The 27,984-nt window shown below is 40.7% G+C and overlaps 1 protein-coding gene across 2 annotated transcripts in view; it reads right to left on the bottom strand.

The window, feature by feature from the left end:
* The window catches only part of THADA (THADA armadillo repeat containing), a 316,084-nt gene that overhangs the window by 173,437 nt on the left and 114,663 nt on the right, over positions 1-27,984 (bottom strand). For both annotated transcript variants that reach the window (XM_040623526.1, XM_008699809.2), the window contains 2 exons: positions 5,331-5,420; positions 3,882-4,013 (listed from right to left, as the gene is read on the bottom strand). In XM_040623526.1, the coding sequence (XP_040479460.1) occupies positions 3,882-4,013; positions 5,331-5,420 (222 nt within the window). The remainder of the gene's footprint in view (positions 1-3,881; positions 4,014-5,330; positions 5,421-27,984) is intronic.

The raw sequence follows: 27,984 nt of genomic DNA, 5'->3' as shown, positions 1-27,984 counted from the left end.
TAGGTTTGGGGCATATGTGGTTTCCTATAGTTCTTCAATTCAAAGTTGAAACTCCCTTGTAAAAGGGAATTCAAAAGGAATACAAAGGTACATGTAGAGAGATAGTCCAGTCTCTAGAAAGCCCTAGACAAGAGAGGTATATTCAGGGAGCCAGCTGGGGTCCCTTTTAAAGCACGAGTCACTCTGCTCGGTGGTACCTGAACTGAAGGGTAAAGGGTCTTAGACAGAAGGCATCACATTTGCACGGTAAAGGGCCGTGAATCTGGATCCAGCAGAGCAGCAGGCACATAACATACACTGGATTAAAAAAGAACCTTGTAAACAAAACATTGTGATTGGGGCGCCTGGGTGGCACAGTGGTTAAAGCGTCTGCCTTCGGCTCAGGGCGTGATCCCGGCATTATGGGATCGAGCCCCACATCAGGCTCCTCCGCTATGAGCCTGCTTCTTCCTCTCCCACTCCCCCTGCTTGTGTTCCCTCTCTCGCTGGCTGTCTCTATCTCTGTCAAATAAATAAATAAAATCTTTAAAAAAAAAAAAAAACAAAACATTGTGATTAACATTATCATTTCTGGTCCAAGATGATGCAAGTGCACACACACACACGTTGCAGAACCCAGATCAGAACCTCGAAGATCTCAGTCCACAAAGTAGATCAACAGAGATAGACGTTTATACTCCCAAATGTTGGATAAGGAACAAAAATACAAGCGACATTTACAAACATCTTACGGAGAGGAAGGAAACGGCAGGTAAGGATACATAAATCAAAGGGAAATAAAAAGATGTCTTTGGGCCTTTTAATCCTCTGATTGTGCAATTCACTTCAGCACGGTTAGAGCAACCCTCGTATTACCCCCACCAGCTGAAAAACCTCTATTTAACTAAACTCAGAATATCCAAGAGCCAGATTAGACTCTTCCAAGTACATAAATTAACACTGACAATGCTACAAAAATAAAGCACCACCCACCCACTCGTGCATACACCCTTCTTTTCAGCTATTATCCCAAGTCAAAACAGCCCAATCTGTACCACCCCTAGCACCGCAAATATTGCCTAGAATGACAGGTTTTAGGATCAATCTTTCACTTCCTTCATGAAGAATTTTCTCAGAAGTAATTTAAATCAAATGTGTACAGTTTTATCATATTCACTATTTTTATGGTTCATCTGTCCAGAGTGATTGTGAACATCTTAGGGTAACACAGGGTTGCCCCTGTACTAAGTTGATGAAACCCCAAACTGGAGTTTTGACTGAACTTCAAGTCTAAGATCCTTCCATTGCATGACAGAAGATGGTCAGGGTAGTTAAGCCAGCCTTCCCCAATACCTGGTCACAGACCAACTCTGAAACCTCAGGCAATGATCCTAGAGAGATGAGCCCAAGAGAATGGCCGCATCCAGTCAAGCCATCCTCGTTACCGGAAAGCAAAGCAAGGAACAGACCCCACTGATGGTGGGGACGTGACTTCTGTACCCTGAAAACAGCCTGCACTTGGATCCACCAGCTCTGGAGTTGGGCTCCTCCTCACTCCGAACTGCATCAATTTCAGGGCCCACAGACCCACTCGGTGTAGCCACTGCTCTTGGCTGCACAAAAGGAAGCTGGTTATTTTGGTGTAATGGAAAGAGTACACACAACACTCCTGACAGCCCTAGACTCTTGGGTTCATATTCTAGCTCTATAACTGGCTCGTTCTCTGAACCTCAATTTCCTCAACAGGAAAGTGGGGGTGATAACACCTCCTCTCTGAGTCGCTGTAAGCAAGATGGCTGGTTCAGTGTCGGGCAAACAGTCAAAGCTCAACAACTCTTGGTGTACTTTCTACTAACATCTCTGCTCAGAGTACTTTCTTGTTTGTTCTCTGCATTCCTGGGTTAAAATCTACTTCTTATAAACCCCTGGAATAGCCTAACCAAATACCAAGTATGACCCTACTACTGTCTAGTTTGTTAAAATCATGTGTGTAGTGGGGAGTGGGGGGGTGGAGCAGAGAGGTCTGATAATGTTTAAAATCCCAAATTTAATCCTGGTACTCAAAGTGTGATCTACAGACCAGTAGCATCAGCACTACCTGGACGTCTGTGTGAAAGGCCAGACCCTTGGGCCCCACTCCAGACCTACTGAATCCGAATTTATGAGATTCCCCAAGTGATAGGTTTACCTCTTAAAGTTTGAGGAACACTGTTCTATACCACAAATGGACATTCAACAAATAGAGCCTATCGATACTCTAAGGAATCAACTGTGGCACTTGCACTGTTGGTGGCATTCTATGAATGTTTATTCGGGTAGAAAGCAACTACTGACCAAGGCATTCTCCCTGGAAGGACAGTGTAATGGACCCCTTGTGCCTTTTGAGTTAAAAAACAACCAAACAAGCGATACACCAAGGACAGTGGCTTTATAGCAATATTTAAATCTTCTATATTAATGCAATCTTTGTTATATAATAAGTGCTCTGAACAGAATCGGTAATATGGGCATTCAGATTACATGTAGACTCTAAATAACAGGAAGGATACTTTCAACGTAGTAATTTCTGGTTTCTAGGGTGCAACACATAACAGATTGATTAGTACTAAGCTTCCACAAATTGAACGTTCTCAACACAGGATGACAAAGTTCTAAAGCATGTCCTTCTGTGATTCTGAGCATGTGCCTTTCCTCCCCACCCCATCAGCCTTCTGAAACTTTTTTCAGTTCTTTCCAGTTACATGTGAAAGTACAATTTTTAAATGCTCCTGAAAGTAAAATTTACAACCCAAATTCCTAAAATGAATCACCAAATGCTGGATCCAGGAGACTGGTGACTTTGTGTATCAGGAAACAAAAACCCAATCTGAGCGAGTCATCTCTGTGATCAGAGATAACACAGCCACCGCCAGAGCTTGGTGCAAACAAATGGCTGCTGCAATCACATGCCAGCATCTCGTGTTTAATGGTTTCTCACATTAAAATGCACCAGTCAGCTCTGTGAAACCAGGAAGTGGAACCCAGGGCGCCACATAAACAACAAACACATTCTCTTGAGTCTGGTGTACTTAACGTTCTGCTCTAAGTCTACCTCAGGTTTTGGCAGATAAATAAAAATGAAAGTGCTGCTTTATCGAGACGTAAGCAGAAAGGTAAAAGCTAACTAATATGACTGGGCTTCTGAAATGTCCCATAAGAAAATTTTTAAGACTTTTTGGAGGCCTATTTATTGAGGGCTATGATCGAAAATGAAAAATGTGATCAGGAGCTGGCAAATCACCTCAGAAACTGTAACAGAGGAAGTGGCAATAGGCTCTAGAGCAGAAAAGCCTGTCACCATCTGGTTCCACGTATAATCTGTACGCACGGCTTTCTCTCAGGTGCTCGAGGCTGGAAACTTGTGCCACACAGCACGGCCAGCTAGCTGCTACCCCTTGCACCCACTAGCAAACTCCTCCAGAGAGAAGGGACAAATGTCCTCTTCAACCCTTGGACAGGGGCTCTAATGCCAGGACCAAGTCTGCCTCCGGCTGGCTAGGCTCAACACAGGAATAAAGCAAATACCCAGGCTATGTTTTGCAAAAGCAGGCATCTCCTATCAACACCACACATCCGTCAGCATGCAGAGTGAGTGACAAGGGAACATTACTTAAACAGTGGCTATGGCTATGGGCTTCTGCACCCATGAGAGAAGCACTTTCCCCTGAAACCCTGGAGACCAGCTGGGGGCAATGGCAATAGCCCCCAGGCCCTTGTTTTCGCAAGACTCCTCCCAAAGTAAAAAACAAAACAAAAACAAAAACAAAAACCAACTGTACTTTCTGAAATAACAACAAGGTAACATATATAGCCCCCATATGGCCCCCGTGCCCACCGCATTATTTCCGCGAAGCACACACTACCTCATAATGAAGGGAATGAAAGGCGCCATGCTGAGAGCAGAGTAGGTGCCGTCCATCGGGGAAGGGTAGAGTCTTCCCAACACCAGAAGTAAGAGAAACATGCTTGGATGACGGTTGAGTTCTCCCGTATCACTGAAACAAAAGTTATTGTACATAAAAGATTTAAAATTTAAGAGGTGAGACACAAAGCATTTTCTCATTAAATGATTATGAATATAAAGTGAGACTCTCTATAATCAGAAGATCGTTTCCCCTTTTTCGTTTTTTTCCCGTCCATTCATTTCATATATTCCTAATGTGCAAATAAGGAAGGGCTACTGGCAAAGCCATGGATTGGGCTCCAGCACACGATTCTCTTCTCAAAGCTAATTGTTAGTTCGTGTCTGTGTTTTGATTTGAGCTGTTCATACAGCAGAAAGGAGTTCCACAGTATGAAATGTGAAACTTTCAACAGCCAAATGTACTTATGAAAGCTTGAACGGTCACCTACTGGGGCCAGAAAAGCCTCTCTGGACAAATTACTAATGTGAGGAAATGCAACATAAACAGAAGCAAAATTCATTGATGTTGTTTTACTTCCCCAATACAGATAATGAGTGTAAATTCATATCAAGTGCAAGTTTGGCTAGAAGAATAAAAAGGCAGATGTTCTAAGACGCCATTCTAAAAATTCCACTATTGGTACAGGATGTGATTGAAAGGACAATGACATACTTTTCTTTGTGCCCTGATTAGATGGGAAGCCCTCTCTGAACGGCTTTATTTTGTTTCTAGGGTCAGGCACGCCAGTGCCATTTCTGGTCACAGGTGACCAGACCAGCCAGCTATTTGCTTACTCTCACAATGGTCAACTGCAGGAGGCCAGTAAGAAACAATGGCTGGTGTTTGTGACAGCAAACTCAGTATGTAAACACAGAGATTTTTAAATATAATGGGAAGAAAATGCTTTTTAGAAGAAATCGCCACATGTTTCTAAGAAGCTAAAAATGTTCACTGAAAACAGAATTTGAAAAATCAACATAAAACAGGATCTTAAAAATAAAAAATATATTATAAAAACAGGGTATTAGGGGTGCCTGGGTGGCTCAGTCAGTTAAGCATCTGGCTCTTGATTTCGGCTCAGGTCATGATCTCAGAGTCGTAAGCGCTCCAGGTCTGCCTCTGTGCTTGGACCCTGCTTAAGATTCTCTCTCTCCCTCTCGCTCCCCCACCCCCCACCTCTATAAAAAACAAAAACAAAACCAAAACAGGATTTTATACAACTTTTCAGGTACAAATCTACTGTAGAGAGTCAGGCAACAGGATGTAATAAAGAAGCACTTTTTAAAAAATCCATCTAAGTTACAAGGAAGGAGTTGATTAAAAACTGTTGCCTGGAAGGAAAAATCTAGATTAATGAAGTAATTCACTTTCTTGATTTCACTGTGTCCCACGCTATTCTCTTCTTACCTGTCCACAGTACTAGCTACAGCTTCCAACTGTTGGAGAAGAAAGGGATAGAGTTCCGGGAACCGAGAAAAAAATTCGCTTCCTGTCATTCTGTAAAAGGAAGAAAAACAAATTACTATTATTTATTTCCTCTGATCTAATAATAAAGCCTTTTTATTTTATTTTATCTAAAGGAAGATACCCAAGGTCATTCGCTTGAATATTTAATGAAAAAAAAGTTAAGAACAAACCTCATCCTAAAAATTCAACAATCAATCAAAACAAAACATTTAATTTTGGTTTTGGAAGTGCTCTTAACACATGGAATTTTATCTCAAAATTTAAGATTATGTATATTTACAAATATTTGATATTAAATTCTGTTGGGAAGAAATATGTAATCTGTCAAGATCACAAATGCCAAGTTTCCACAATTGATTTGGACTGTGAATACATGGTCAGCATCTGGTTGGCTAAAGCTGACAGCTTCTGTAACAAGGGCAGGTCTAGAACAGGTTTCTCCAAGTTGACGCCAGTGATATTTTGAACGAGACAATTTGCTGTTGTGGGGGACTGCCATGTGACTGTAGGATGTTAGCAGCCTCCGCTGCTTCTACCCATCAAATGCCAGTAAATACACCTCCCCCCTTCAAGTCATGACAATCAAAAATGTCTGTGGACATTGCCAAATGTATCCTGAGGGGTAAAATGGTCCCCAGTTGAAGACCACTGGTCTGGAGTTGGTTATCAGAGGTTATCAGAGGCACAGATTTGGTGTATACAGTTCTGGACATCCAATCTCAGCTGACACCTGTGAGGATTACCTTTCCATACTCTTGAATTCTGACAAGATCCATTCAGTTTGCACAAATGCTTATACTCGTGTAACCCACTCCTATGAGGACTCAGAAATTTTCTTTCTATTGTAATTTGGTTTTGTCTATTCTAGAATTTCATATAAATGTAATAATACCTTACATAATTTTTTGCATCTGGCTTTTTTCACTCTGCATAAAGTTTATCCATGTTACTCAATGTATCAATAGCTTGATTCTTTTTTTGTTGAGTAGTAGTCCATTGTATGAATATACAAGTTTGTTTTTCCATTCTCCTCTTGACGGGTATGGGCTGTTTCCATTTGTAGGCTATTATGAATAAAGCTGCTAGGAACATTCTTACACAAGGTTTTTGTGGACATGTTTTCATTTCTCTTAAATAAGTATCTGAGAATAAAACTTCAGTATGTTTAACATTTTAGGAAACCGACAGTTTCCCTAAATAATTACAACATTTTATACTCTCATCAACAATAAATGAGAGTTCTAGTGGCTCTGTGTCCTTTCCAACATTTGCTGTTGTCTTTCTCTTTATCCACTTAAGCCATCCTAGTGGTAGATCCCTGTGGTTTTGATTTGCATTTCTTTGATGACTAATGATGTTATTAAAAACTCTTTTTGTGGTTTGGTTATTGATATGGCCCTTTGTGAAGTATCTATTCAAAATTTTTGCCTGTATTCACATTAGGTTGCTTACTTCCTTTGCCATACAAGTGCATTACATGTACCCTCTTAGTCTGTGGCTTGCCAATTTATTTTCCTAATTATGTCTTCTGATGAGCAGAAGGTTTTAGTCCAATAATTGGATCCTTTTTTTTTTTTTTTAATGATTCATGTTTTCCATGGCTTAAGAAATCTCTGCCTAGCCCAATATCACAAAGATGTTGTTTCCTTCTAGGAGTTTTATAGTTTTAGCTTTTATCTTGAGGTCCATGATCCATTTCAAATTAATTTTTATGTATGGTGTGAGGTAGAGTCAAAGGTTCTTTTTTTCTTTTAAAAATTTATTATTATTTTTTAACTGAAGTATAGTTGACACACAATGTGGCATTAGTTTCAGGTGCAAAATTCTTTTTCTTCTACATTGGTGTATCATAATTTTAAGAGGGAGATGCTGTAAGAAAAGACATAAGCCTTAAATAGGAGAGATGTGCCAGGTTCAAGGATAAGAAGATTCAGTATTTTTTAAAGAAGATTCAATATTATAAAGAGGAAATGCTGACCAAATTCAATGCAATTCCAATAAAAATAATAATTTATATATTCAAGTACATCAGTTAATATTTTTAAAAATTTTTGCACACACACCAAAAAAAACCCATAAATAAAAACACAAAATAATACACAAACAAAGTATTTTTGGCAGAGGAGGAGTATCAAACATTATGAAATAAAAGAGACTAAGAGACTTAGCAGACTTATGAGGCCAAAAAAGAATAAGCACATGTGGACCCTGTTGGGATCCTGATTCTAACAAGCCAATTATAAAAAGGCATTTCTAAGAGAATTGGGAAAAGTTGAAGGTTAAGGAATTATTAACTTTGTTACACATGATAATAGCATGGTGTATTTCTTTTTAAACTCTCTTATCAAATCAGTCATGGATCCTGAAGTATTTACGGGAAAAATGACATGATGCCTTGTGACCTGAGGAGGACAAGAAATGGACAAAATAAGATTGGCAAAATGTTGGTAATTGTTGAAGTCAAATGATGGATATGCAGGGGTTAGTTATACTATTCTCTTCATTCTTACATACGTTAAAAATTCCCATAATAAAAAGGTTTTAAAATGATGGAAGTAAACGTTTTTATTTGCCAAGCCACAAATGGGGAGAAAATGTGTAATGCGTGTAACTGAGAATTACATCATTAGTATGAGAATATATGAAGAACTCCAGTGAAATCAGTAAGTTAAAACACAAAAAACTGAATATAAAAATGGATAAAACCTATTAAAATATAATCCACAGAAAATAAACATTAGCAACCAATAAACATAAGATGTTTAATCGTACTGAGAGACCATTTTATATCAACTGGCAAAGAGAGAAAAGTCTGATAATACCAAGTACTAGAACTCTTAGGACACTGTTGATGGAAACAAAAATTCCTACAACAATTTTTAAAATAATCTGACATTTTCTTGAAAGTCATAGATGTGTTTTAGCCAGTGATTCACAAATGCTATTTCTAGGTAAACGGCCTAATAAACTCTTGGACGTGGGCACCAGAAGGCTTGTACAAGCATATGCATAGCAGCCATATGTCCATCAAGAGCAGAGTGAATAAACTGTACACTCACACAATGGAACACTGTAGAGCAGTAAATCTGAATGAACCACAGATGCGGCAACACAGACGTATCTCAGGAACATCATGTTAAGTGAAAAAAGCGAGTTAAAGAAGAATACATGTAATACAATCCTTCTACACAAAGATTACAATAAAGCACCATTAAATAACACATTACTTAGAGAAACAAATTTAAGTGAGAAAAAAATGAAAAGCAAAGGAATAAATACAAACAAAATTGGCAAAAGTAATCAATCACTTCTCCAAGGGGGAAAAGACAGGAGATGGGATTAGGAAGGAATATATAGGGGCTTCAAAAGAAACGTTCCATTGCTAAAGCAGGCGTTGGATCTAAAAGTATGTGTGGCATAGTTACTCTTTATACCTTACACACACCACATAAATTTTCTGTTGTACCTATTTCACATTCAGTAAAACCAATTTTTTTTAAAGAAGAGAAAGTCCTTACTTCCTTTTAAATTACAGATCTATTGAACATTTATTGGACATTTACACAAAAATGTGCTCACTTCTTTTTTTAATTAGTAGACATTTTGTGGAAAAAATAACAAACACGAACATTAAAAAAAACCCCACATACTAGATCTCCCAGTGCCCCTCCGCGTAGACAACTATACAAAAGCATTTCAGCTTTCCTTTTAAAAAATTTGTTTATATAAGCACATACTTTTAGTTCACCTCCTTTTTCCCACAAATATGCATATTATACATACGGTTGTGCCCCTTGATTTTATTTTTCATTTGAACTATATCTGAGAAATCATTCAATATCAGGCACACCATTCTATTTCTTTCCACTTAATGGCTGCAGAGTAATCCATTGTATGTTGAGTGCAATTGATTTAATCCCAAACAATAGGCCTTTTGGTTGTTACCTTACTGTTACAAACAATGACATGTAAATTTTCCTGTTAATAAATGGCAAACCTGGGCTTTGCAGGGTCAATGTTTCACACAGAGAGACCACAAACTATTCCACTACAGGCCATTGTTAACATTCTTTAGTATCGCTAAGCAAAACTGGTCAAGAACATCAGTTTCCATTTTTAGTGGAGTCACTTAAAACTGTGTATGAATTCAATACTGAAATCCCTGTGTATACTTGCCCATATAGAATCTCTCCATCTATACCACAAATCCTGGTGGATAAGTCTTCTTGAGGAATCAGTATTTCTAGGGGAGTAAGTCACTCCTTAATGGTCCAAAATGTCTTGGTGGTGTCAAGAGAGAGAAGTATTCTCATGTAAGCAGACCATATGACTGCATTACCATGATCTAGAAATTGCCTTGATAAATAACAGGCTCCGCTGACCACAAATACTGCCAGAGAAAAAGGCTCTGGAGCTACTATTCTCCAGTTAAAGTCATTGTCTTAATTGAATTACAACTAATTGTCCCAGTGAATTACCTCATTCAGTTAACTTAGTAGATATTTACCAACTAGTTTATGTTGCAGAATATTTGAAGAAGGTACATTATTCAAAGTTAAACATTTGGTGAATGTTTTAAGTAATTGTTTTGTTCTTAATAATTTGGTGGGTTTTGACTTTATCTTTAAAGAAAAGATTCTGTGAAAATTATTGTGTCCATGCTTGGTGGTGTAGGACTTTGAAGCATCAACTGTGCATCTGTCAGGGTTTGAGAAAAACCAAAATTACTTTCTAAGGAGAATTCCGACCTTGCTTAGGTACTCTCTGCACACAGGAGTTGCCTTTCTATCCCAGCATTCTCAGGCTCCTGGATACTGTTAAGAAAATGTCTAAGAAAATGTTAAGAAAACTCTAAGAGACTCCTAACTACAGAGAACAAACTGAGGGTTGATGGGGGGGAGGACGGTGGGGGATGGGTTAAATGGGTGATGGGTATTAAGGAGGGCACTTGTGATGAGCACTGGTGATCATCAAGTGATCAATCATTAAATTCTACACCTGAAACCAATTCTACCATATATGTTAACGAGCTAGAATTTAAATAAAAACTTGAAATTAAAAAAAAAAAAAAGAAAGAAAGAAAAAAAGAAAATGTCAACTCTGTTTCTGGCCAGGGCTCCATTCACTGCAAATGGCAAAGAGTTGAGTACTTGCTGGGTTACCACCATCTCAAATCCGCATCAGCCAAGGGCTACTAAAGACTTGGCTAAATGTGTACGGAGTGCTGCCTGAAGGATATTCAATATTAACAATTCTTGCATATTATAAAACAGAGCCTCAAGAGGTAAGGCATAGGAAGATATCCGAATTATCTAAGGGGCTTATTCAAACTTGACTCACTCCTGATTCTCAACTACAGCAGAATGCCTACAGTTCATAGGCTGCTCATGGGTCCTGGGCTGCCCGTATAGGTCTGGAATCTATAGCTTTATTTTAAAAGGCCAAGATCATGGGACCATTTTAGTCCATATGTGAATCCTGGAACATGTGAGTCTTACCTCTCATTTCTACTTAATCAAAACTCTAGCATGATCATAGTTTTCTCAGGAAGGCAGCAAATATTTTAAATACCTACATACTTCATGTTGAGCACTGTGCTACGTCCCATGGAAGAAACTAACAATATGAAATAGTCACTGATCTTGGGGCTTAAGATCTGGTTAGGAAGACAAGGCACATGCATAGGCTATAACCAGGGGAGGCAAACCCCTTTAAGGATCAAATAACTAGAGCTTCCAGTACCAGAGGAGCTGGGAAAGATATCACTGGGAGCTGGAGGTTAGGGAACAGTTGGTGGGAAACATGGAAACCAAGATGAGTTTGGAAAAACTGGGTAAGAATGGATTAAAAGGGAGACAAAATAGCATGGGGAGGGTGGGTAGTTACAGAAACCAAACGAGTAGATAAACTGGCTGGATGAAAAGAGGGCTTCATGACAAGACAAGACAGAAAAGGCAGGATGGCATACAAGTTTTCAGAAATTTCCATGCCAGACTAAGCACCTTAGCCTGCATCTTATAAGCACTGAAAGTTTCTGAAGAGCAGAGAGATGTGCCAAGAGCAGATGAACCAGACCACAGAGAGGGTAGAAACATGGTGACCCAATGGACATTCACTGAACGTACTTTGCATCTCAGCTAGAGAATAAGTATCTATAAATATCTATAGGTAAGAGACCACATTCATACTTCCTTGTATCACTCTTTTTTTTTTTTTTTTGAAGATTTTATTTATTTATTTGATAGAGAGAGAGAGACAGAGCACAAGCAGGCAGAGCAGCAGGTGGGGGAAGCAGTCTCTCCACTGAGCAGAGACCCCGATGGTGGGGCTTGATCCCAGGACCCTGGGACCATGACCCAAGCCGAAGGCAGACGCCCAACCAACTGAGCCACCCAGGTGCCCCTGTATCAGTCTTGATACAAACCACAATTCTACGTAAACACTGGCTGACTGGTAAATATTCTCTCCATGAATCAATAAGTAAGATGAGCCAGAGAAGAAAAACATTCTACTATGGATGACCTCAATCTATGCCTTACACCTTTTTTCTTTTTCTCAGTGACTGGTTCCTACCCAACTGACACCTAACCACCCATCCAGCTTCAACACAATTTCTCTTAATCAAGGAGAAAAGGAATTATGCCTCAGATGGTAACACATTAAAAATTTCTTGAAGTGAATCGTTAGCTGTATCTGAGAACATTCAAAATCCTGATTTGAATTAATAAACTGAGTATCCTGCCAGGACTTGAAATTTCTTAAACACAAATATATAAAGCTTGTCTCTCACTGATTTACAAACAGTTCAATTCCAGTTCACCCATATAAGCAAACAGGCTGATATGTCACCTCCACAAATACAGCAAGCCCTGGGGGTAAATTCTCCAGTGACAGGCATTTCAAACCTGTTTATCTATGTGGCCAAAAACTAGCCCTGCAACTTTATGGAAACAAAAGAAGTGATAACCAAAAAGGAAAAACGGAATCTCTATAAATTCAAGCTTCTAGGAAGACAAAAGGAGACCACCAAATGTTGTGAATGGGATAAAACCGACAGACTAAGGTGAAAACAAACAAGCCAGGACAGGGAATGAGAATAAAGCAGTTTTAACCTTGGGACTGTCAGATTCTACAAAAGGTGAGTTATTTCCCATCCTGTCAGGTAAGAACTATGCAGGCACAGCTCATGGAGAGGTCCTTGGGGAAACACAGAGGCTCCTTGAAGAAATCCACTTGCCAGGCACCAGGAGCGCAGAGGGGCTGCGAGCTCCCCCACGGCACTCCTCTGCTGAGCCATTCAGTGTGGGCCCCCGCAAGCCCAGCCAACACTGTGAACAACGCTGGCAGGCAACAGAGGCTGACTGACTGAATGAAAATGCTTGCCCAGCACCGTTTTGTTTTCTTTTAAAAGCTTTTTAAAAATTATTCTAGCACTACTTGTTTACTGAGGACAAATAAGATAATAAAGGACACTGCAAAGAAAAATCTCAAAACCACCACAAACCCGGCACCTGAAGATGGCTGCTAGTCTGTTCTGATGTCTGTCCATCTACACCTTTCTCCTTCTTATATATTCTTTAATTATCTGCTTTTTACACTTAACACTGTAGCAAGAACACTGTTCCGTACCTATCTGGACCATCTGAATGCAGTAGCCTCAGTGTGGTACACTCTCTGTGCCTCTCCTACATTGGAGCATATGTCTGGGGCCCTAACCCAGACACCAGCCGAGAACGACTAGGCCCCATCCTGGCTAAGCCATGCGTGGAAGGCAGTCCCTACCCCAGCCACGTTCAGAGCTTCTCTTGGTCTGCACATTCCACATCTAATCTTGGTAATGCCGAGGTAATGGTAATGCTCTAGTTTTTGAGAGCATCTGAGCTTTCATCATTTGGACCGTCTTTGAATCCCACCTGCCATCTAACGGCCTAGCACAATCTTCACTTGAATCAAGCTTCTACTTCTCTTAGAGACCCTGTCCTAAGATCTGCCACACATATGGAAATTGAAACGCTGAAAGCAAATGCTTCTGAGCTTAACAAAAGCATCCTGATAAAAAACGACCGTGCAAAGAAGCATTCCGTGAACCATGTTACAAGTGAAAATAAGGTATCCCCACCCCCCAATTCCTACATACAGATCCCCTGTCATACTGAATCATCTCAGGAACAGGGATCAAGAGAGTAATGTACAAAAGTCTAAAGAGAGAAAGCTTGCAAAGGCAAGCAAAAACATGCAGAGAAAGGAACTCCATAGTAAACAGCAGCAAAGGCATAGCTTGTGCCTGGTTTAAAAAAAAAAAAGACCAGGACTCATTCATAGGCCATGGTGCAAACACCTGGTTTCATGAGATGAAAACAAACGCTGAAGGCAAAAGCCTGGAGGTTTTCGGTTGGTTTTTCAAATGGGAACCCAATAAACTATTAAAACCTAGCTATCCCCAGATTCTGGCCTATAAAACCCCTCTAGAGGAGAGAAATCAGCAAAGGGCCTGTGCCTCCTGGCCACAGTGATTGCTGATAAAAAGAACAAGCGCATCTTAAGAGAAACGGTACCCCGAAATGGAAACAAACCTACAAAGAAGACAAAGCACACGCACACACACATTTCAAAGGAGGAGCAAACACAAACTAATAAAACAGAAACAACTAAGAAAAAAGAAATCTGGGTTTGGAACCCCACCAGGAGGATCGGCCATCTCTGACTCTGTTCCTAGAATCCTCTCCCCACCTCTGAGCCGGCCTGACACCAGCATTCCTCCCTTGAGCAGCGGTAATTTAGAAAGAATGAGTGATTGGGCGGAACAGATGTCAGAGGCCCCAGGGCCAGAATCTCACACTCAGCAAGCACTTGTGATCGTGGCCATGGTCCCACCAGGAAGGCCTGTTACTACACTTCAGGCAAACCGTGAAGGAAGTTAAAAGAAGGGCATCTTCTTTGGGGCCTCTCTTCTAAGGGCATGGACTCTGACCAGGTCTCCTGCCAATCTCATCTCCCTTCCGATCCTCCGTAGACAGCCACGACATTCTTGGACTTAACTGAATGTTTTCCCAATCCTTCCCTTTAGGAGCTGCTTTCCAGGTGGAGAATCTCCCAAATCACAAAATCAGCCATCACTATACTCCACTCATGGAGGGAAGTGGAAACTCTTGGTTCTGGAAGTGCCCTGCCATTCCCCTTGTAGAAGTTACTGGCCCAAGGATGAGCCTGGAAATACATTCCTACTCATTCCACAGCCAGATGATCAGTAAACATACATCTCCTGAATTGCTCATGTGCACAAGGTCCCATCTGGGCAGCTTATATGGATTTTTTTTACACCAGAAATTTGTTTCTTAGAGAATGTGTCTTTCTAAATCCTGTCATCTATAAAGTCTCAGAATCAGTCCATCTCCAATAGTTAATTCGATAGTCATTGTCTAAACAGTTTGTGGTACAGTGTTTGCAAAGATGGCCAACAATAATTCCTACTACCCTTGCTATATATGCAGGCCTCCCTCCCTTCAAGAGGCAGGATCTGTTTCCTCTCCCCTGACTCTGTCTAGCTTGGGACTTCTTTGATCTACAGAAGGTGGTGGAAGTGATGCTGTGCCAGTTCTGCCTTAGGCTTCAAGAGGCATGGCAGCTTCTGCATTCATGGTCTTCGAGACTTGACTGCTCTGCTAGACAGAGGCCCCATCAGCCCCCACCTCCGTCATTTATTCCCAGTTGAGGTTCCAGACATGTGAATGTGAAACCATCTTGGTCATTCCAGTCCCAGCTGAGGTCTCAGATATTGCAGCCACCTGAGGGATCCCAGATGACACCACGTGGTGAGGCTGAACCATCTGAACCCAGTCAACCCGCAGAACTGTGAGAAATAATGAGTTGTTACTTTAAGCCACTACATTTTAGGGTATTTGTTATGCAGCAGCAGCAGGTAACTAACACACAGTCATGATGTTCAAGGGACTGAGTCAGACTCTGTCGAAAAGGTAACACTGAATAAATGGGATGCTGGTATCAAGGAACATATAATCCAACTTAACGACTATTATTTATTCTCTCACAGCTCTGGAAGCCAGAAATCTAAATCAGTATTGATGGTCTGGGGGCGCCTGGCTGACTCAGTCGGTAGAGTGTGTGACTCTTAATCTCAGGGCTGTAAATTCAAGCCCCACGTTGGGTGTAGAGATGACTTAATAATAAAGTTTTGGGGCGCCTGGGTGGCTCAGTCAGTTAAGTGTCCAACTCTTGATTTTGGCTCAGGTCATGGTCTCAGGGTTGTGGGATTGAGCCTGCTTGGGATTCTCTCTCTCCCTCTCTACCTCTCCCCAATCTCTAAAACACATAAACAAATAAAGTCTTAAAAAATTAATATAAAAAAAACCACCAATGGTCCAAAATCAAAGTGCCAGCAGGGCACCTCCAGAGACTCTAGAGAGAACCTAATTCTTGCCTCTTCTAGCTTCTGGTGGCTGCTGGCCTTCCTTGGCCTGTAGCTGTGTGGCTCTAATCTCTGTCTCTGTGGTCATACTGAGTTCTCCTCTTCTATCTCTCAGACCTCACCCTGTCTTCCTCTTATCAGTGACTGCACTCGAGCCCACCCAAACAATCCAAGATAATCACCCCACTGCAAAATCCTTAATTTAATCACATCGACACAGACCTCTGGTCTTTACAAGCTAACATTTATAGGTTCCAGGGATTAGGACCTCATGTCTGGTGGGGGGAAGGGGGGTTATTCTTCCTATCTACCTCAACTGCCAAAACATCAGCGCTAAGGCACTAAGGGGCAAGAATGAACATAACTGGTTTATTCCAAGGCAGCTATTTCCCAAATCTTTAAAGCAATGGACAACTTGTTTCAAATATGATCCCAATATTTAAAACAAAAGAAAGCCAGAACCGTTCTGGTTGGAAGCAGGGTTGAGGTGAGTGGTCATCACTTGGCCTCCCCCTTCATCTTAGCAAGCGTAGGCCCTGATACACCTCCATGAACTCAAGAGGCACACTTTAGAGTGGTCTTGCAAGACAAAGTCCACATTCCTCACCTCCTCCCTTCCTATTATTCCCATTGTTCCAACCTCTCTGGCTAAAGAAGCACACTCCATCCACCACTGCTCACCATTCCCTACAATAACTGTTGTTTTATTAAACATGTTTCAAGTCTGTCTCCGCTTACTAGGAAGTTGCTCCTTGAAACCGAAAGCTGTCTTGTTTCTGCTCCAACCCCAACACCTAGAATGGTGCCAGCACCTAGGAGGAGCTCCGTGAATACCTGCTGCTGCCTTAATGTTTTTCTCAGAACTCCCTCCACAAATCTTGCCCCAATTAACGATGGGCTGTCCTCTTTTCAACCATAGGGGTCCTATCCCCGTCAGCCGGACTCTATAAAGATATTACTTTATGAATTCTTATTTGGTAATTCTAAAGAGCATCGTGTAAGTATTAAAACCCTAGCCAAGCACAAGCACTAAATATGCAAACAGTTCAAACAGAGCTAAACCTCCCTCATCCAAAACACTAGCAAAAAATCACCTAGAAATTTCTTTTCCGCATTAACAATAGACTAATTTAGCATAAGGTCCAATATTTCAAAATAAGTTTTTTGGTTTCTATCCCTGTAATACTTTTGTCCAATTAACTCTTTCAGGATCCTACTCCAAGTCTTACAGACATTTTCAATTTTCACTAAGGCTAATATTAATATGCCAACTTGTATTATTAAAGCAAAGGAAAGGTGCCAATAGAGTCCCAGCCTTCAAGGAACATACTCAAACTAGAAGGACTTTCAGAGACGTCTACTACCCTGATCATTTAATCTCACAGATGAGGAAACTGATGCCCAGAGGAATCAAGGGAGTCTCCTGAGATCAAAATATAGGTTGGGGGGAAAGTGCAGGCCTAGAACGCTATTCTCTTGTTCCCCAATCAAGCCATCAGACTTTTCAGGGTTTCTGTTACACGGGGAACCCAAGCATCCCTGTGCGAGGCATCCACGTAATGAGCAGAAGACACTGTGGCCCAGACAGGCCAGTTTTCAAAGGAGTGCGTGTCCCATGATTGGGCTGGACAGCCATCTCTCCACTACTGTCAGTCAGCCTGCTCAAGTTAGATGAAGGTCCCCAACCTGAGCTTCCACTCCCATGCACTGAGCCAGGCCCACCCACTGACTTTAAGGGGAGTAGATGAGCAGGCCAACTGCCAGCCAAGCTTATCTTTAAAAATCTATCCATCTGCTCTTACAAAGTACTTTCAGAGATCACAGAACCACAGATCTTCCATTGGGTCTAATAAGTTTCAAGTCTCTCCTGTATTCCAATTAAGAGAATCTTACTTCACTCATTACAATGCCTCTAACCGCTCTCCACACAAGCCCCCAAACAAAAACAAAAACAAAAACACCAAAAACCCCTCTAACTCCCATGCAAATCAAACCAGAAAAGACGGTATGGACTATTTCTCATTTAGGCTCAATGCTTCTTTTCCCCCAGTGAACTCATGTTTTCTGGAAGTTTGTGAACACTTAGGCCAAGGCTTATTTACAAGGAAAAACAAAAACAAAAACAAAAAAAACAAGCAGTCACCAGGCAAATGTTACACTCCCAATTAATACACAATGTTGTCCACAACCAGGTATTATGTGATGTCCTGTGTACATTTTTCCAAATTCATACCCAGAAGAAATGAAATAAGACTCCGAACACAAAGTGTCATTTTCTTCTGCTGCAGAAGTATGGAAAAGAGTCTCCATTTGTGGCTGTCCATCTCAGACTGCAGGATTTAGTCTTCTCTCTGAACAACTGCCTGGAAGTACTCAAAAAAAATGGGATAATTTTCAACAGATTGGCTGGATCTCCAGACAGAGAGGAGAAGCCAGCACTTGGCAGAGCTGTGAAAGGAACATTTTGGACATCTTAGCCATTTGTTTTTTGGAGAGCCAGAAAACTAATCTGGAATAAGTATAACTCATTATTGTTATTATTATTAAAAACTCTAACCTCTGGCTCCTGGGGTTGGCAGCAGGGAGCATGTTGGTTTCTATAGAAATGCAAATGAAAGTTATTAAATTAGACATTCCAAGATCAGGATCCTGTGTTTGGTGTTCTCACGAATGCTGGTTTTTTAAGGTACTCTGAAGTAAGTAGGCTGCCATCTCTTTACAGACCCTGGAAAGCCATCTGCTTGGCCCTGGGAGTAGCCTGTACATTGAGATCACACAGAGGCAGACTTTCAACACGGCTGGGAGCCATTCCCTTCCATGCGTGTTTCCCCTTAACAGCCAGTCCCAAAATCCTTCAAAGGCTGAGGCTGTGTTTTCTACTTCAACTGTGTCTCCTACAGCATCTAGTAGAGGAGACAGACATAGCATGCACTTCCCAGATTTTAAAAAATAGATGAAGGAGTTAAGTCATGTCTCTTCCCCCCCCCCTTAAGTTATATTCTATTGATTACAATTAATGTACACTAATTTAAAAAAAACAAACATGAGACAATATACAGAGTAAGTAGTAAAAGAAATTTCACCCTGCCCCATTCTGGACCTTTCCTATACACATAGAAGCGTTAAAATTATACATTCAAGATACACAGTTGTTTTGGAGGCATGGCAGACATTGGTGTGTTGAACAAATGTTCAGAAACTTGCTTTTCACAAAATATTTAGGTGCTTTCACTCAGTTATGTTCTGGAAGTAGAAAGAAAAAAAAATCTAGTTTTCCTTAATTTAAAAAAAATGTTTTGAATAAAAGCACATTCTAATGATTTTATCTCCACATTGGATCAATAGTCTGGCTGAATACAGAATAAGAAGAAGGAAATCACAAGCCATCAGAATTTTGAAGGTAATGCTCCATTAACTTCTATCTTCTATGTCTGTTGCCATTTTGATTCTTAGTTCTCTGTATGTTAACTGTTTGGGTTTTTTTTTTTTTTTTCCTCTCTCTACAAAATTTAAGACATTGCATGATCATGTGTCTTGGTGTGGACTGTTTGCTATTCGTTGTACTGGAACTCACGTCCTTTACTTCTAGGAAATTTTCCTGTGCTATTATTTCTTTGACAATTTCCTGCCCTCAATTTTCTTAGCTCTTCTATAAGCTGGATGTTGAACTGCCTGAAATAATCTTCTAATTTTCTTTTTTCCCTCCCACATTCCATCCCTCTTGCTCTCTTTAGCGTTACCTCTGAAAGAGATATTTTACTCTGTGTTCCATCCTGTGTACTGAAATTTTTACTTGGGTTATCTTATTTTTTACATTTCTGGAGTTCTTTCTTACTCTCTGGTTGCTCCTTTAAAGATGCTGTTCTGTTCTTACTTCATGTAGTTCATGTAATCAATTTCATTTTATTTCTCTGAGAATATTAACTTTTTTTTAATGTTTTTTTCTGGCCCCTATATTATGTCTGTTTTTATTTCATTCCTTTCTTTTTTTTAAAGCTCTATTATTTTTCTAATACTGATTGTAATCTTAGATGGCAGCTGTTTCTTGGAATGATTGTAGTACTTCCCTCCCTGTCACACAGATACACACATACACACACGTACTCCAATGCAACAAATAATTCTACCGGTTAAAAACAGAAACATGAAATTCTGTAATGTGTCAAACAAGGGTTACAGACAGGTCAACAAGAAGAAGGCACAAATGAAGTCCACTCTGCATAAGCCACATAGCAGAAAGGTATTTTTATTCAAAGGACAGGTCTGGTTTGCACTCATCCACAGAAGCTTTTCATCATATGAATCTAAAGAACACCAATTCTAAACACAAAATGTTCTACTTAAAAGATTTTTCCCTTCTTTCCAGTTCGGCTATGACTCTAAAGAAACAGAGACACAATAGTTATTAAGGAGGCAGGAAATCTTTTCAGCTAACCAACTTTTACATACTGTTCCTTATGGTCAAAATGGTGACCACACTGTGGTAACTCTTTTTGACTTTATGACCTTATTACTAAGACCATCAATTATATTCACCGTTATTTGAGCAGAGGAACTGCTTGAATGCCAAAAGACTGCTCTACGGTGCTATTTAACCTTTCCCAATAGACTCTCGTTGAAACTGGGCGTTTGGTAAAATGTTTTACCTAACCTCGCAGAGATACTTCCCAGTAAATATTTGAAGTATATAAATACCTTCAAGTAAAGTCTAAAAAATGTGTACAACTCTCCAGTGTTAAGCCAAATACCCATCTCAATTATATAATCACATTTAAAGTAAAATAATGCCAGGGCGTCTGGGTGGCTCAGTTGGTTAAGTGGTTGCCTTTGGCTCAGGTCATGATCTCAGGGTCCTGAGATCAAGCCCTACATCGGGCTCCCTGCTCAATGGGAAGTCTGCTTCTCACTCTCCCTCTGCTGCTCCCTTGCTTATGCTCTCTTGCTCACATACTCGTTCTCTCAAATAAATAAATAAAATCTTTAAAAAAAGATGTGAGTTCTAACAAAGGTAATAATATGCTACATAAACTAAGGCAGTTCAAATATTCTCTTTTTTTTAAGATTTATTTATTTATTTTAGAGAGAGAAAGAGAGAGAGAGAGCACACGTGGGGAAGGGGGAGGCAGAGGGAGAGAGAAAACCTCAAGCAGACTCCCTGCTGAGCACAGAACCCAGAGGACATCCTGCGGGGCTGGATCCCACGACCCTGCGATCATGACCTGAGCCAAAATCCAGAACTGAACACTTAATCGACTGAGCCACTCAAGTGCCCCAGTTCAAATATTCTTTATCTGACTAAATTAAGCCTGTTTCCAATGGCAACGTATTTTTTTTTATACTATGCACATCATAATATTTTAGAAAAGGCTGCTACTACACCATAGAGTAAAATTTGAAACCATGTCCCATTTATTATTTACTCTGTGGTGGAGTGGGAATGAGAAAGCACAAAATACAGAAAGAGCAAAGGTTTGGAATCAGCCAGATCAGAGCAGTACTACTTATAGGCAAGGTAACCTTGAATGATTTGTCCAACCTTGCTGAGCACTCCTCTGTTTTGTTTTCTATAAACTGGGAATAATAGTTCCTACTCTGTGGAGTTACTGCAAGAAATGAGATAATACAGGGGCAAATCTAACACTGTACCTTCTCAACAAATTATATGTGCATTGTTCTTTGGCCTTGGCTCCTGCTACCCGCCTCTTTGCTTCTCTCCCCGCTTTAAAGAGAGATGAAAGGAACAGAGGAGATCAGTATAAATTACCATTAAGGTCAACACACTCTGAAAATCTAAGATCCAAGAGTACCAGAGAACATAGGTCCTTTTCATTCTTGCTATACAAATAAATAGCCTTTAAAAATACATTAAGTGGGGGGCATTTGAAAATATGGGTGAAATCTGGGTTTCACATAAAAAAAATTTACACAGTATTTTGAATATGTTAACACCTATATTTTGCAGGAATCATACACCAAATTATCTGTAAGAGCCAAAGGCCAGGAAGAAAGCTATAAAGTGAAATGGATGAATCCATACTGGTAGGAAAAACATGGTTCAGGTGTCTACACATAAACATTCTCTCTCTCTCTCTCTCTCTCTCTCACACACACACACACACCCACCCACACACTCACACACCCACACACGAACGAAGGAAGTGAGACAATGACAGTTCTCATACTCTTCCACTCACACATTAGAAGAAAACACTATTTGTTTTCGATGTGTCCATTCTAGTGGCAAAAATAGACCCTTCCATAACCAAATATAACAGAAATAGCTACAGATGCTTCATAACAAAGTATATTTCATCCTTGGAAAAGAAAACCATATTTCTCATATAATCATTTGTGATTACAATAGACTGGCTAGCAGTTGAGCCTGTACGGAAATAATTAAAAGTCACTCTAATAGTTTTCCAGAAAGTCTCCAAATTTGCCAGAAACCAGGGAGCCTATAAAATGATTGATATAAAGCCTAAATAAAAACAACTAATTGAACGAACAGCTGATGATAGTTTTCATATGTAAATTTTGGCATTCCATCTTCTTTTTAATTAATTCCATTAAATTGGTGTTTCATAGGTCAGAGGATTTTATGACTGTACACCAAAAATGTTGTTTATAAAGCCATTTACGGGGAACTACCCACAAATATCTTCTAATACATTTTTTCCTTTTGTCCAATTCAAATTGTTATTGCTTCATTTTTCCCTCCTTTATGCCCAATTTTGTTCTTTTTATTTACTTCCACTTCCTTTCTTTGCCCTTCAACAAGAGGCAGTCCCCTATAAAGTCTATTCCAGTCTTTTTGGAACTTAGCACCAAATTACTTTAATTTGCAAGTATACTAAGGAAGAAAAGGGGAAAAAAAAACAGGTGGTAGGAGATAAATATCCTTACATAGACACAGAGCGTCACCTCCTCACCGTCCCCCCTCCACAAAATCCCATAAATAGGGTGGCCAAGGCTTATTTATAGAAAGGACAAAGGGTAACACAGGATAAAAATGAAAATACGTCCAAAGAAGCCTCTTAGTCTCCTCTGGCCTAATTTAAATAGGGTTACTCAAGTTCATGGATCGGTAATGGATGATGTTGTGAAACAAGGATGAATCAAAGAGTCATCACCGAAATACTGTTTTATTCTAAGGATGGACTATATCATATGTTTTGTCCTAAAAGACATGACTCATAGGGAGCCCATGATTCCTTTTCCTTTCTTCCCTGAAATTTGAGCCAACCAAAACGGGCAGGGTGGAGGAGACACACATCTAGAGTCCCACTTCAGTGGGCTGTTATCAGATGTGATTTAAGTCAGTCACCTAACTTCTGAGTCTCAGTTTCCTCATCTGTGAAGTGGGCATAATTATACCTAACCACCTCACATGGATACCATGAGGGTCAAATGAGGTAAGAGCTCTGAAAGCACTTTAAAATCACCAAGTTCTACCGATTCTACCCCTCTCTCTCAACTGCGGTCCCTACTTCCGATCACCATCATCGTTACTCTAACTCAGGCCGCCAACATTTTTCCTAGGCGAGATCACTGGTTTACAAATATCAGATCACATATGTGTCCAATCATGAAGAAAATGGAGAAAAGGGAGGGGGGGACGAAACAGAGCCATGTAGTAAATTTTTCATAAAGCTAAATGTATTCCATTTAAACAGCTAACATTTTTTTTTTAAGATTTTATTTATTTATTCGACAGAGATAGAGATAGCCAGCGAGAGAGGGGACACAAGCAGGGGGAGTGGGAGAGGAAGAAGCAGGCTCATAGCGGAGGAGCCTGACGTGGGGCTCGATCCCATAACGCCGGGATCACGCCCCGAGCCAAAGGCAGACGCTTAACCGCTGTGCCACCCAGGCGCCCCTAAACAGCTAACATTTATTTGAGATGCTCCTGTGTGTGTGAGCGTGGTGTGTGTGTATTTGTGGATATGTATGTTAAGATGTCCTTTATTTTATGAAATGGTTCTGATAGGTGGTTTTTGGTTGTTTGGTTGTTTGTTTCATGTCTTTACTTAACAAAATGAAAAGGTCAGCAACACTATTATGTTGAGTCTCGGTATTTTTAAAATATTTTTTTTGCTGGTTCATGAAATCCAAAAGTCTGGGGACCACAAATCTCCATTATCCTAACAAACAAAACTACTGCAACCAACTGATCTCCTAGTCTTCAGCTTTTATTTCCAATCCAGCTACTACAGTGTGCTCTCTACACAGCAGTGAAAAGGATCAAACTGAAACAAAGCTAGTCCTATCGTACCTGGGCTTAAAATGCTTTCCTTGCTCCCATGTCCTCAAGTTGGCTGACAAGGTCCCTACCTCCCCTCCTACCCCCTTCCCTTGTACTCTGCACAGCAACCGTGTTTTGTGAGGGCTCATGTCACCCCCAGATTTTGCACCGGAGCAGTCTCCCCCCTACCTCACCTCTTCTTTCCCAGCTAAATATTGCATATCCTTCTGCTTGGCCATTATCTTTCTTGCTTTGGGGTGTCTTCCTTGATTCCCCCAGGCCCAGGTTACACATATCCCCCATGTGCTCTTACAGCAACCCTCACTTCCCTTGTTGCAGAACTTCATCCATGCATCCGTAACTATTCACTGGGTTTTTGCCATGTGTGGCACTGCTGCAGATGCTGGAGACACAGCAGTGAATGAGACGAAGACCCATCCCCAAGGAGCTGGCGTGCTAGTCAGAGGAAACACACTAGAAATTAAACTTCAAAATAACAGAGAAGTAAAATATCTGGTGACTGCTCATCAACATATCCTATGAACCCAGCACAATGCCTGGCTCCTAGCTAATGCTCAGAAGGTATTTGTTAAGGAGTAAGGTGTACGAGTGCCAAAAAACACTACCCAAACGTGAAGGACTGATCGACCACTGGGTGCATGAGTTCCTACTGGCATTTTAAAATCTCTTCTCCAAATCCGGCCTGAGCTTTCAGGAGCCTCCGAGCATGCTGTGTCAGTTACACCAGGGCACTCGCTAGTCTAAGACTTGGTTTTATGCTTGGCAAAAATAGTAATTTTACCAGTAATTTTCAGATCAAATGAGTTAAGCACCAAAGTCTCGAAAGTCCCAACCTGGCAGAGTACGCATCTTCCTCAAACTCAAAACACAAAATTAAAAGAAAGCCAGATCCTTATATGGTTCAGACACCAGGATGCTGGCTTCATGCTATATCTAAAAGGTTAATCCTGGAAAAGAGTCAATAACTACCACGAACGAGGACCCTGTCGGATCACTGTCAGGGCATAATGCCACCTGAGTTATCACTTGCTAAAGTGAATTAAAGTCAAGAAAGTAAACATTTAATGAATATTCACTTGCCTTTGGTTCAAGAAAGGGCTTAGAAATAAGCTTTCCTTTAATTAAAAATAAAAGTAACCCAGAAAGCTGAAATGAGATCTGAGGAACACTCAACAGGGTCAGCTAGTCAGCATAAGAAGGAGTTGGCAACACCCAGGTCGGACTGCTCCAGGGTGTGACTATAACACCATTCCGTTGATGCAAAGATTTGGAAAATAGATTTTCTGGACAGAACTAGGCCTAACATTTCCAATACCAAGCACGAGCCAAAAAATAAACCTGGTACAAAGGTACCCAGTGGTTCTGAAAATAGCCTGCTGTCTTTACAGACTGCAAATATGTCGAGCGCTGGGCCCGCGACACGCACCCATCAATCAGCCAGCTGACAAACACGGAGTAAGTACTGGGCTAAGTGCTTTGGAGGACACTAGCACATATAAGTTACAATTCTAAGCCTCATGGAACTTAAAAAATCAAGTTTAAAAAACAAGACAGAAAGGAATGGAAAAACAAAAACAAACTATGACTGAAGGACTGGCGTGGTAGGAGCCAAAGAAGTGGCATAACCATGCTGTGGAGGCCAAAGAAGAAGGGAGAACCTACAGAGGGTTGCTCAGGGAGGGCTGGTGTCACAAGAAGCGAGACAGCCAGGGGGCTGACAGATTTAGAACAGCAGCGGAAGAGAGGTCCTAAAACTAGTCTGAGTGAACCTTGGCCTTGCCGGATGGTCAGGATTCACTGTTCCTGGGGAGTAGGGAGGTTGAGGGAGGAGGAAGAGAGTGTGTGGAGGAGAAGGGGACGGCGTGAGGGCACTGCTGAGGCAGGGCTCTGTAAGGCCTGCCTGGGGCAGTGGAAAGGGCTGGAACAAAAAGTCTCCTCTGGAAGAGAACAGGCTGGTCTGTGGAAGGCCCTGAATGCCAAGCTAGCGAATTTAAACCGTATTTCTCAAATACTGGAAAGCGGCTTGAAGCTTTGGCAAATGAGTAACGTGATGAATTGTGTTTGGGTCTGTCCTAAACATTTTCACATAAGTCTACGCTGCCCACATAAAAGAATTAAAAAGAGAATTCTTCTAAACAATGTTTGAAAGTTTAGAAAACAGCATATTTTCCTGGATATTTAAGTAAAATCATATCACTGTGAGTAAGTTTTAGACCATTCAGTAAATCACATACACTGGAGAAAATGCAGCTACCATTGAAAGATCCGTTTTAAACAGCACTGAAAAGTGACTTTGAAAGGCAAACCCATTAACTACGCCCACTCCCTTACTGCACCCTCCCCCAAACCTGACTAGGGTCTTTCTTTGGCTTTAAGTGTTACAGATTTCCTTATGTACCTGGAAGGAAGAGCTGTTAGTCATCGATCTGGATGGTGTACGTTAATAGGGTCTTTGTTCAGAAATTTTAATTACAGGTTTGAACCTTGGATGAATGTAAAATGAAAATATTGGAGGGGACTTTCTGCTGATCTGCCAACTAAGCAGGACCGCGGACTTTCCAAACTGTCCCCGTGTGCATCACTGGCCAGGCAGTTTCTGCCCTGGTGTCTGAGGCACGGCCGACCCGAGTCCACTCCTACTTGCTTCTCTGGCCTGCTCTTGGGCTGCCCTGTGACACTCAGCTTCCAGGAGAGGTTCTGCAATCAAAGGCCCGAAGATGCTCGAATGTAATTTTGGCAGTTTCATACCTCTTAGAGGCTCCTGCCTCAACAAAGGCAGCATGACTGCACTCGCTTGCGCTGGCTCCAGGCAACCCCAGGGCTTTACCACCTTTGACCCCCATAAGCTGTGTAAAGGGAACACAGAGTTTAAAGCCAAGCTTTAATCTACCTGAGAGTTTACGAAATGATTTTACTCTGGCAAGCGATTATCTGGGGAAGGCTGCTGAACCAAAGGTATTTGGGGCTGCGTTTTATTCTTTACACCATAACCATTTTCATATAGATACTAGCATTTAAAAATTACAAACAAGGAACCAAATAGCAACAGTACCCGTTATAGACTGTGGATGTTGAAAGTTTTCTGAGCAACAACAAAGCAAGGAGAAAACTCTGGTTAACAAAAGACCTGCTTTCTAAACCTTAGGGTGTTCAGGCACCCTTCCACATAAAATCTAAGATTCCTACCAGTGTCACAAAAAGGAAAGTTGCTGACCCAAAATGTTAGTAAAAACTATATGAAAAGTATAAAGAGAGTTTCCCAACACAGTAGGGGAACAACTCCAAGTGCCTGAAAATCTCTAAGTCGGTTCCCCCAAAAGCACTATCGAGTGATGGCAAAATTTTTAGTCCAAAAAAGGTAGAGGAAGCTTTTTAATTTCAAAGCAAAACAAAGTTAACAACCTCCCCAATATAGTCAAACGTTCAGATTCCTGGAGAAGAGCAGTATGTAAACATAATATACATAACATTATTAGGGCAACATTTAATTGAACAATGAAAGAAACTAAACTCAGTAGATTGTTTTGGAAACAAGACCAAAGATTTCTGCCATTCCTTCATTCACTGAACCCTTATGCTATTAGAGGCACTATGTCTGGCATTGTGGGGATACAAAGATAAATTTGGCTTTCAGTTCCCCACAATACAGGCGCAGGGTGGGGGAGCAGGAACTCCAAATCAAAATCATAAAAACACACAACAACAAAAAGCAATCCTTTTTTTTTTTTTTTTTTGAAACATGTCTTAAACATTAAAAGGCATTTGCAGTTGAAAATGCAAAGGTAACTATTCCCACAGAGAGCCGATTATTTGGGCAGAGACATGTGGTAAACATTTCCTAGGGAAGGAGCAAATGAAAAAAGGTCAAAGGTAAAACTCAAGGGAGAAGAGCTGCAACATCTCAG

This window comes from Ursus maritimus, unplaced genomic scaffold (genome assembly GCF_017311325.1).
Source record: "Ursus maritimus isolate PB19 unplaced genomic scaffold, ASM1731132v1 scaffold_6, whole genome shotgun sequence".
Lineage (NCBI taxonomy): Eukaryota > Metazoa > Chordata > Mammalia > Carnivora > Ursidae > Ursus > Ursus maritimus.
This window is presented reverse-complemented; position numbering and strand designations above follow the sequence as displayed.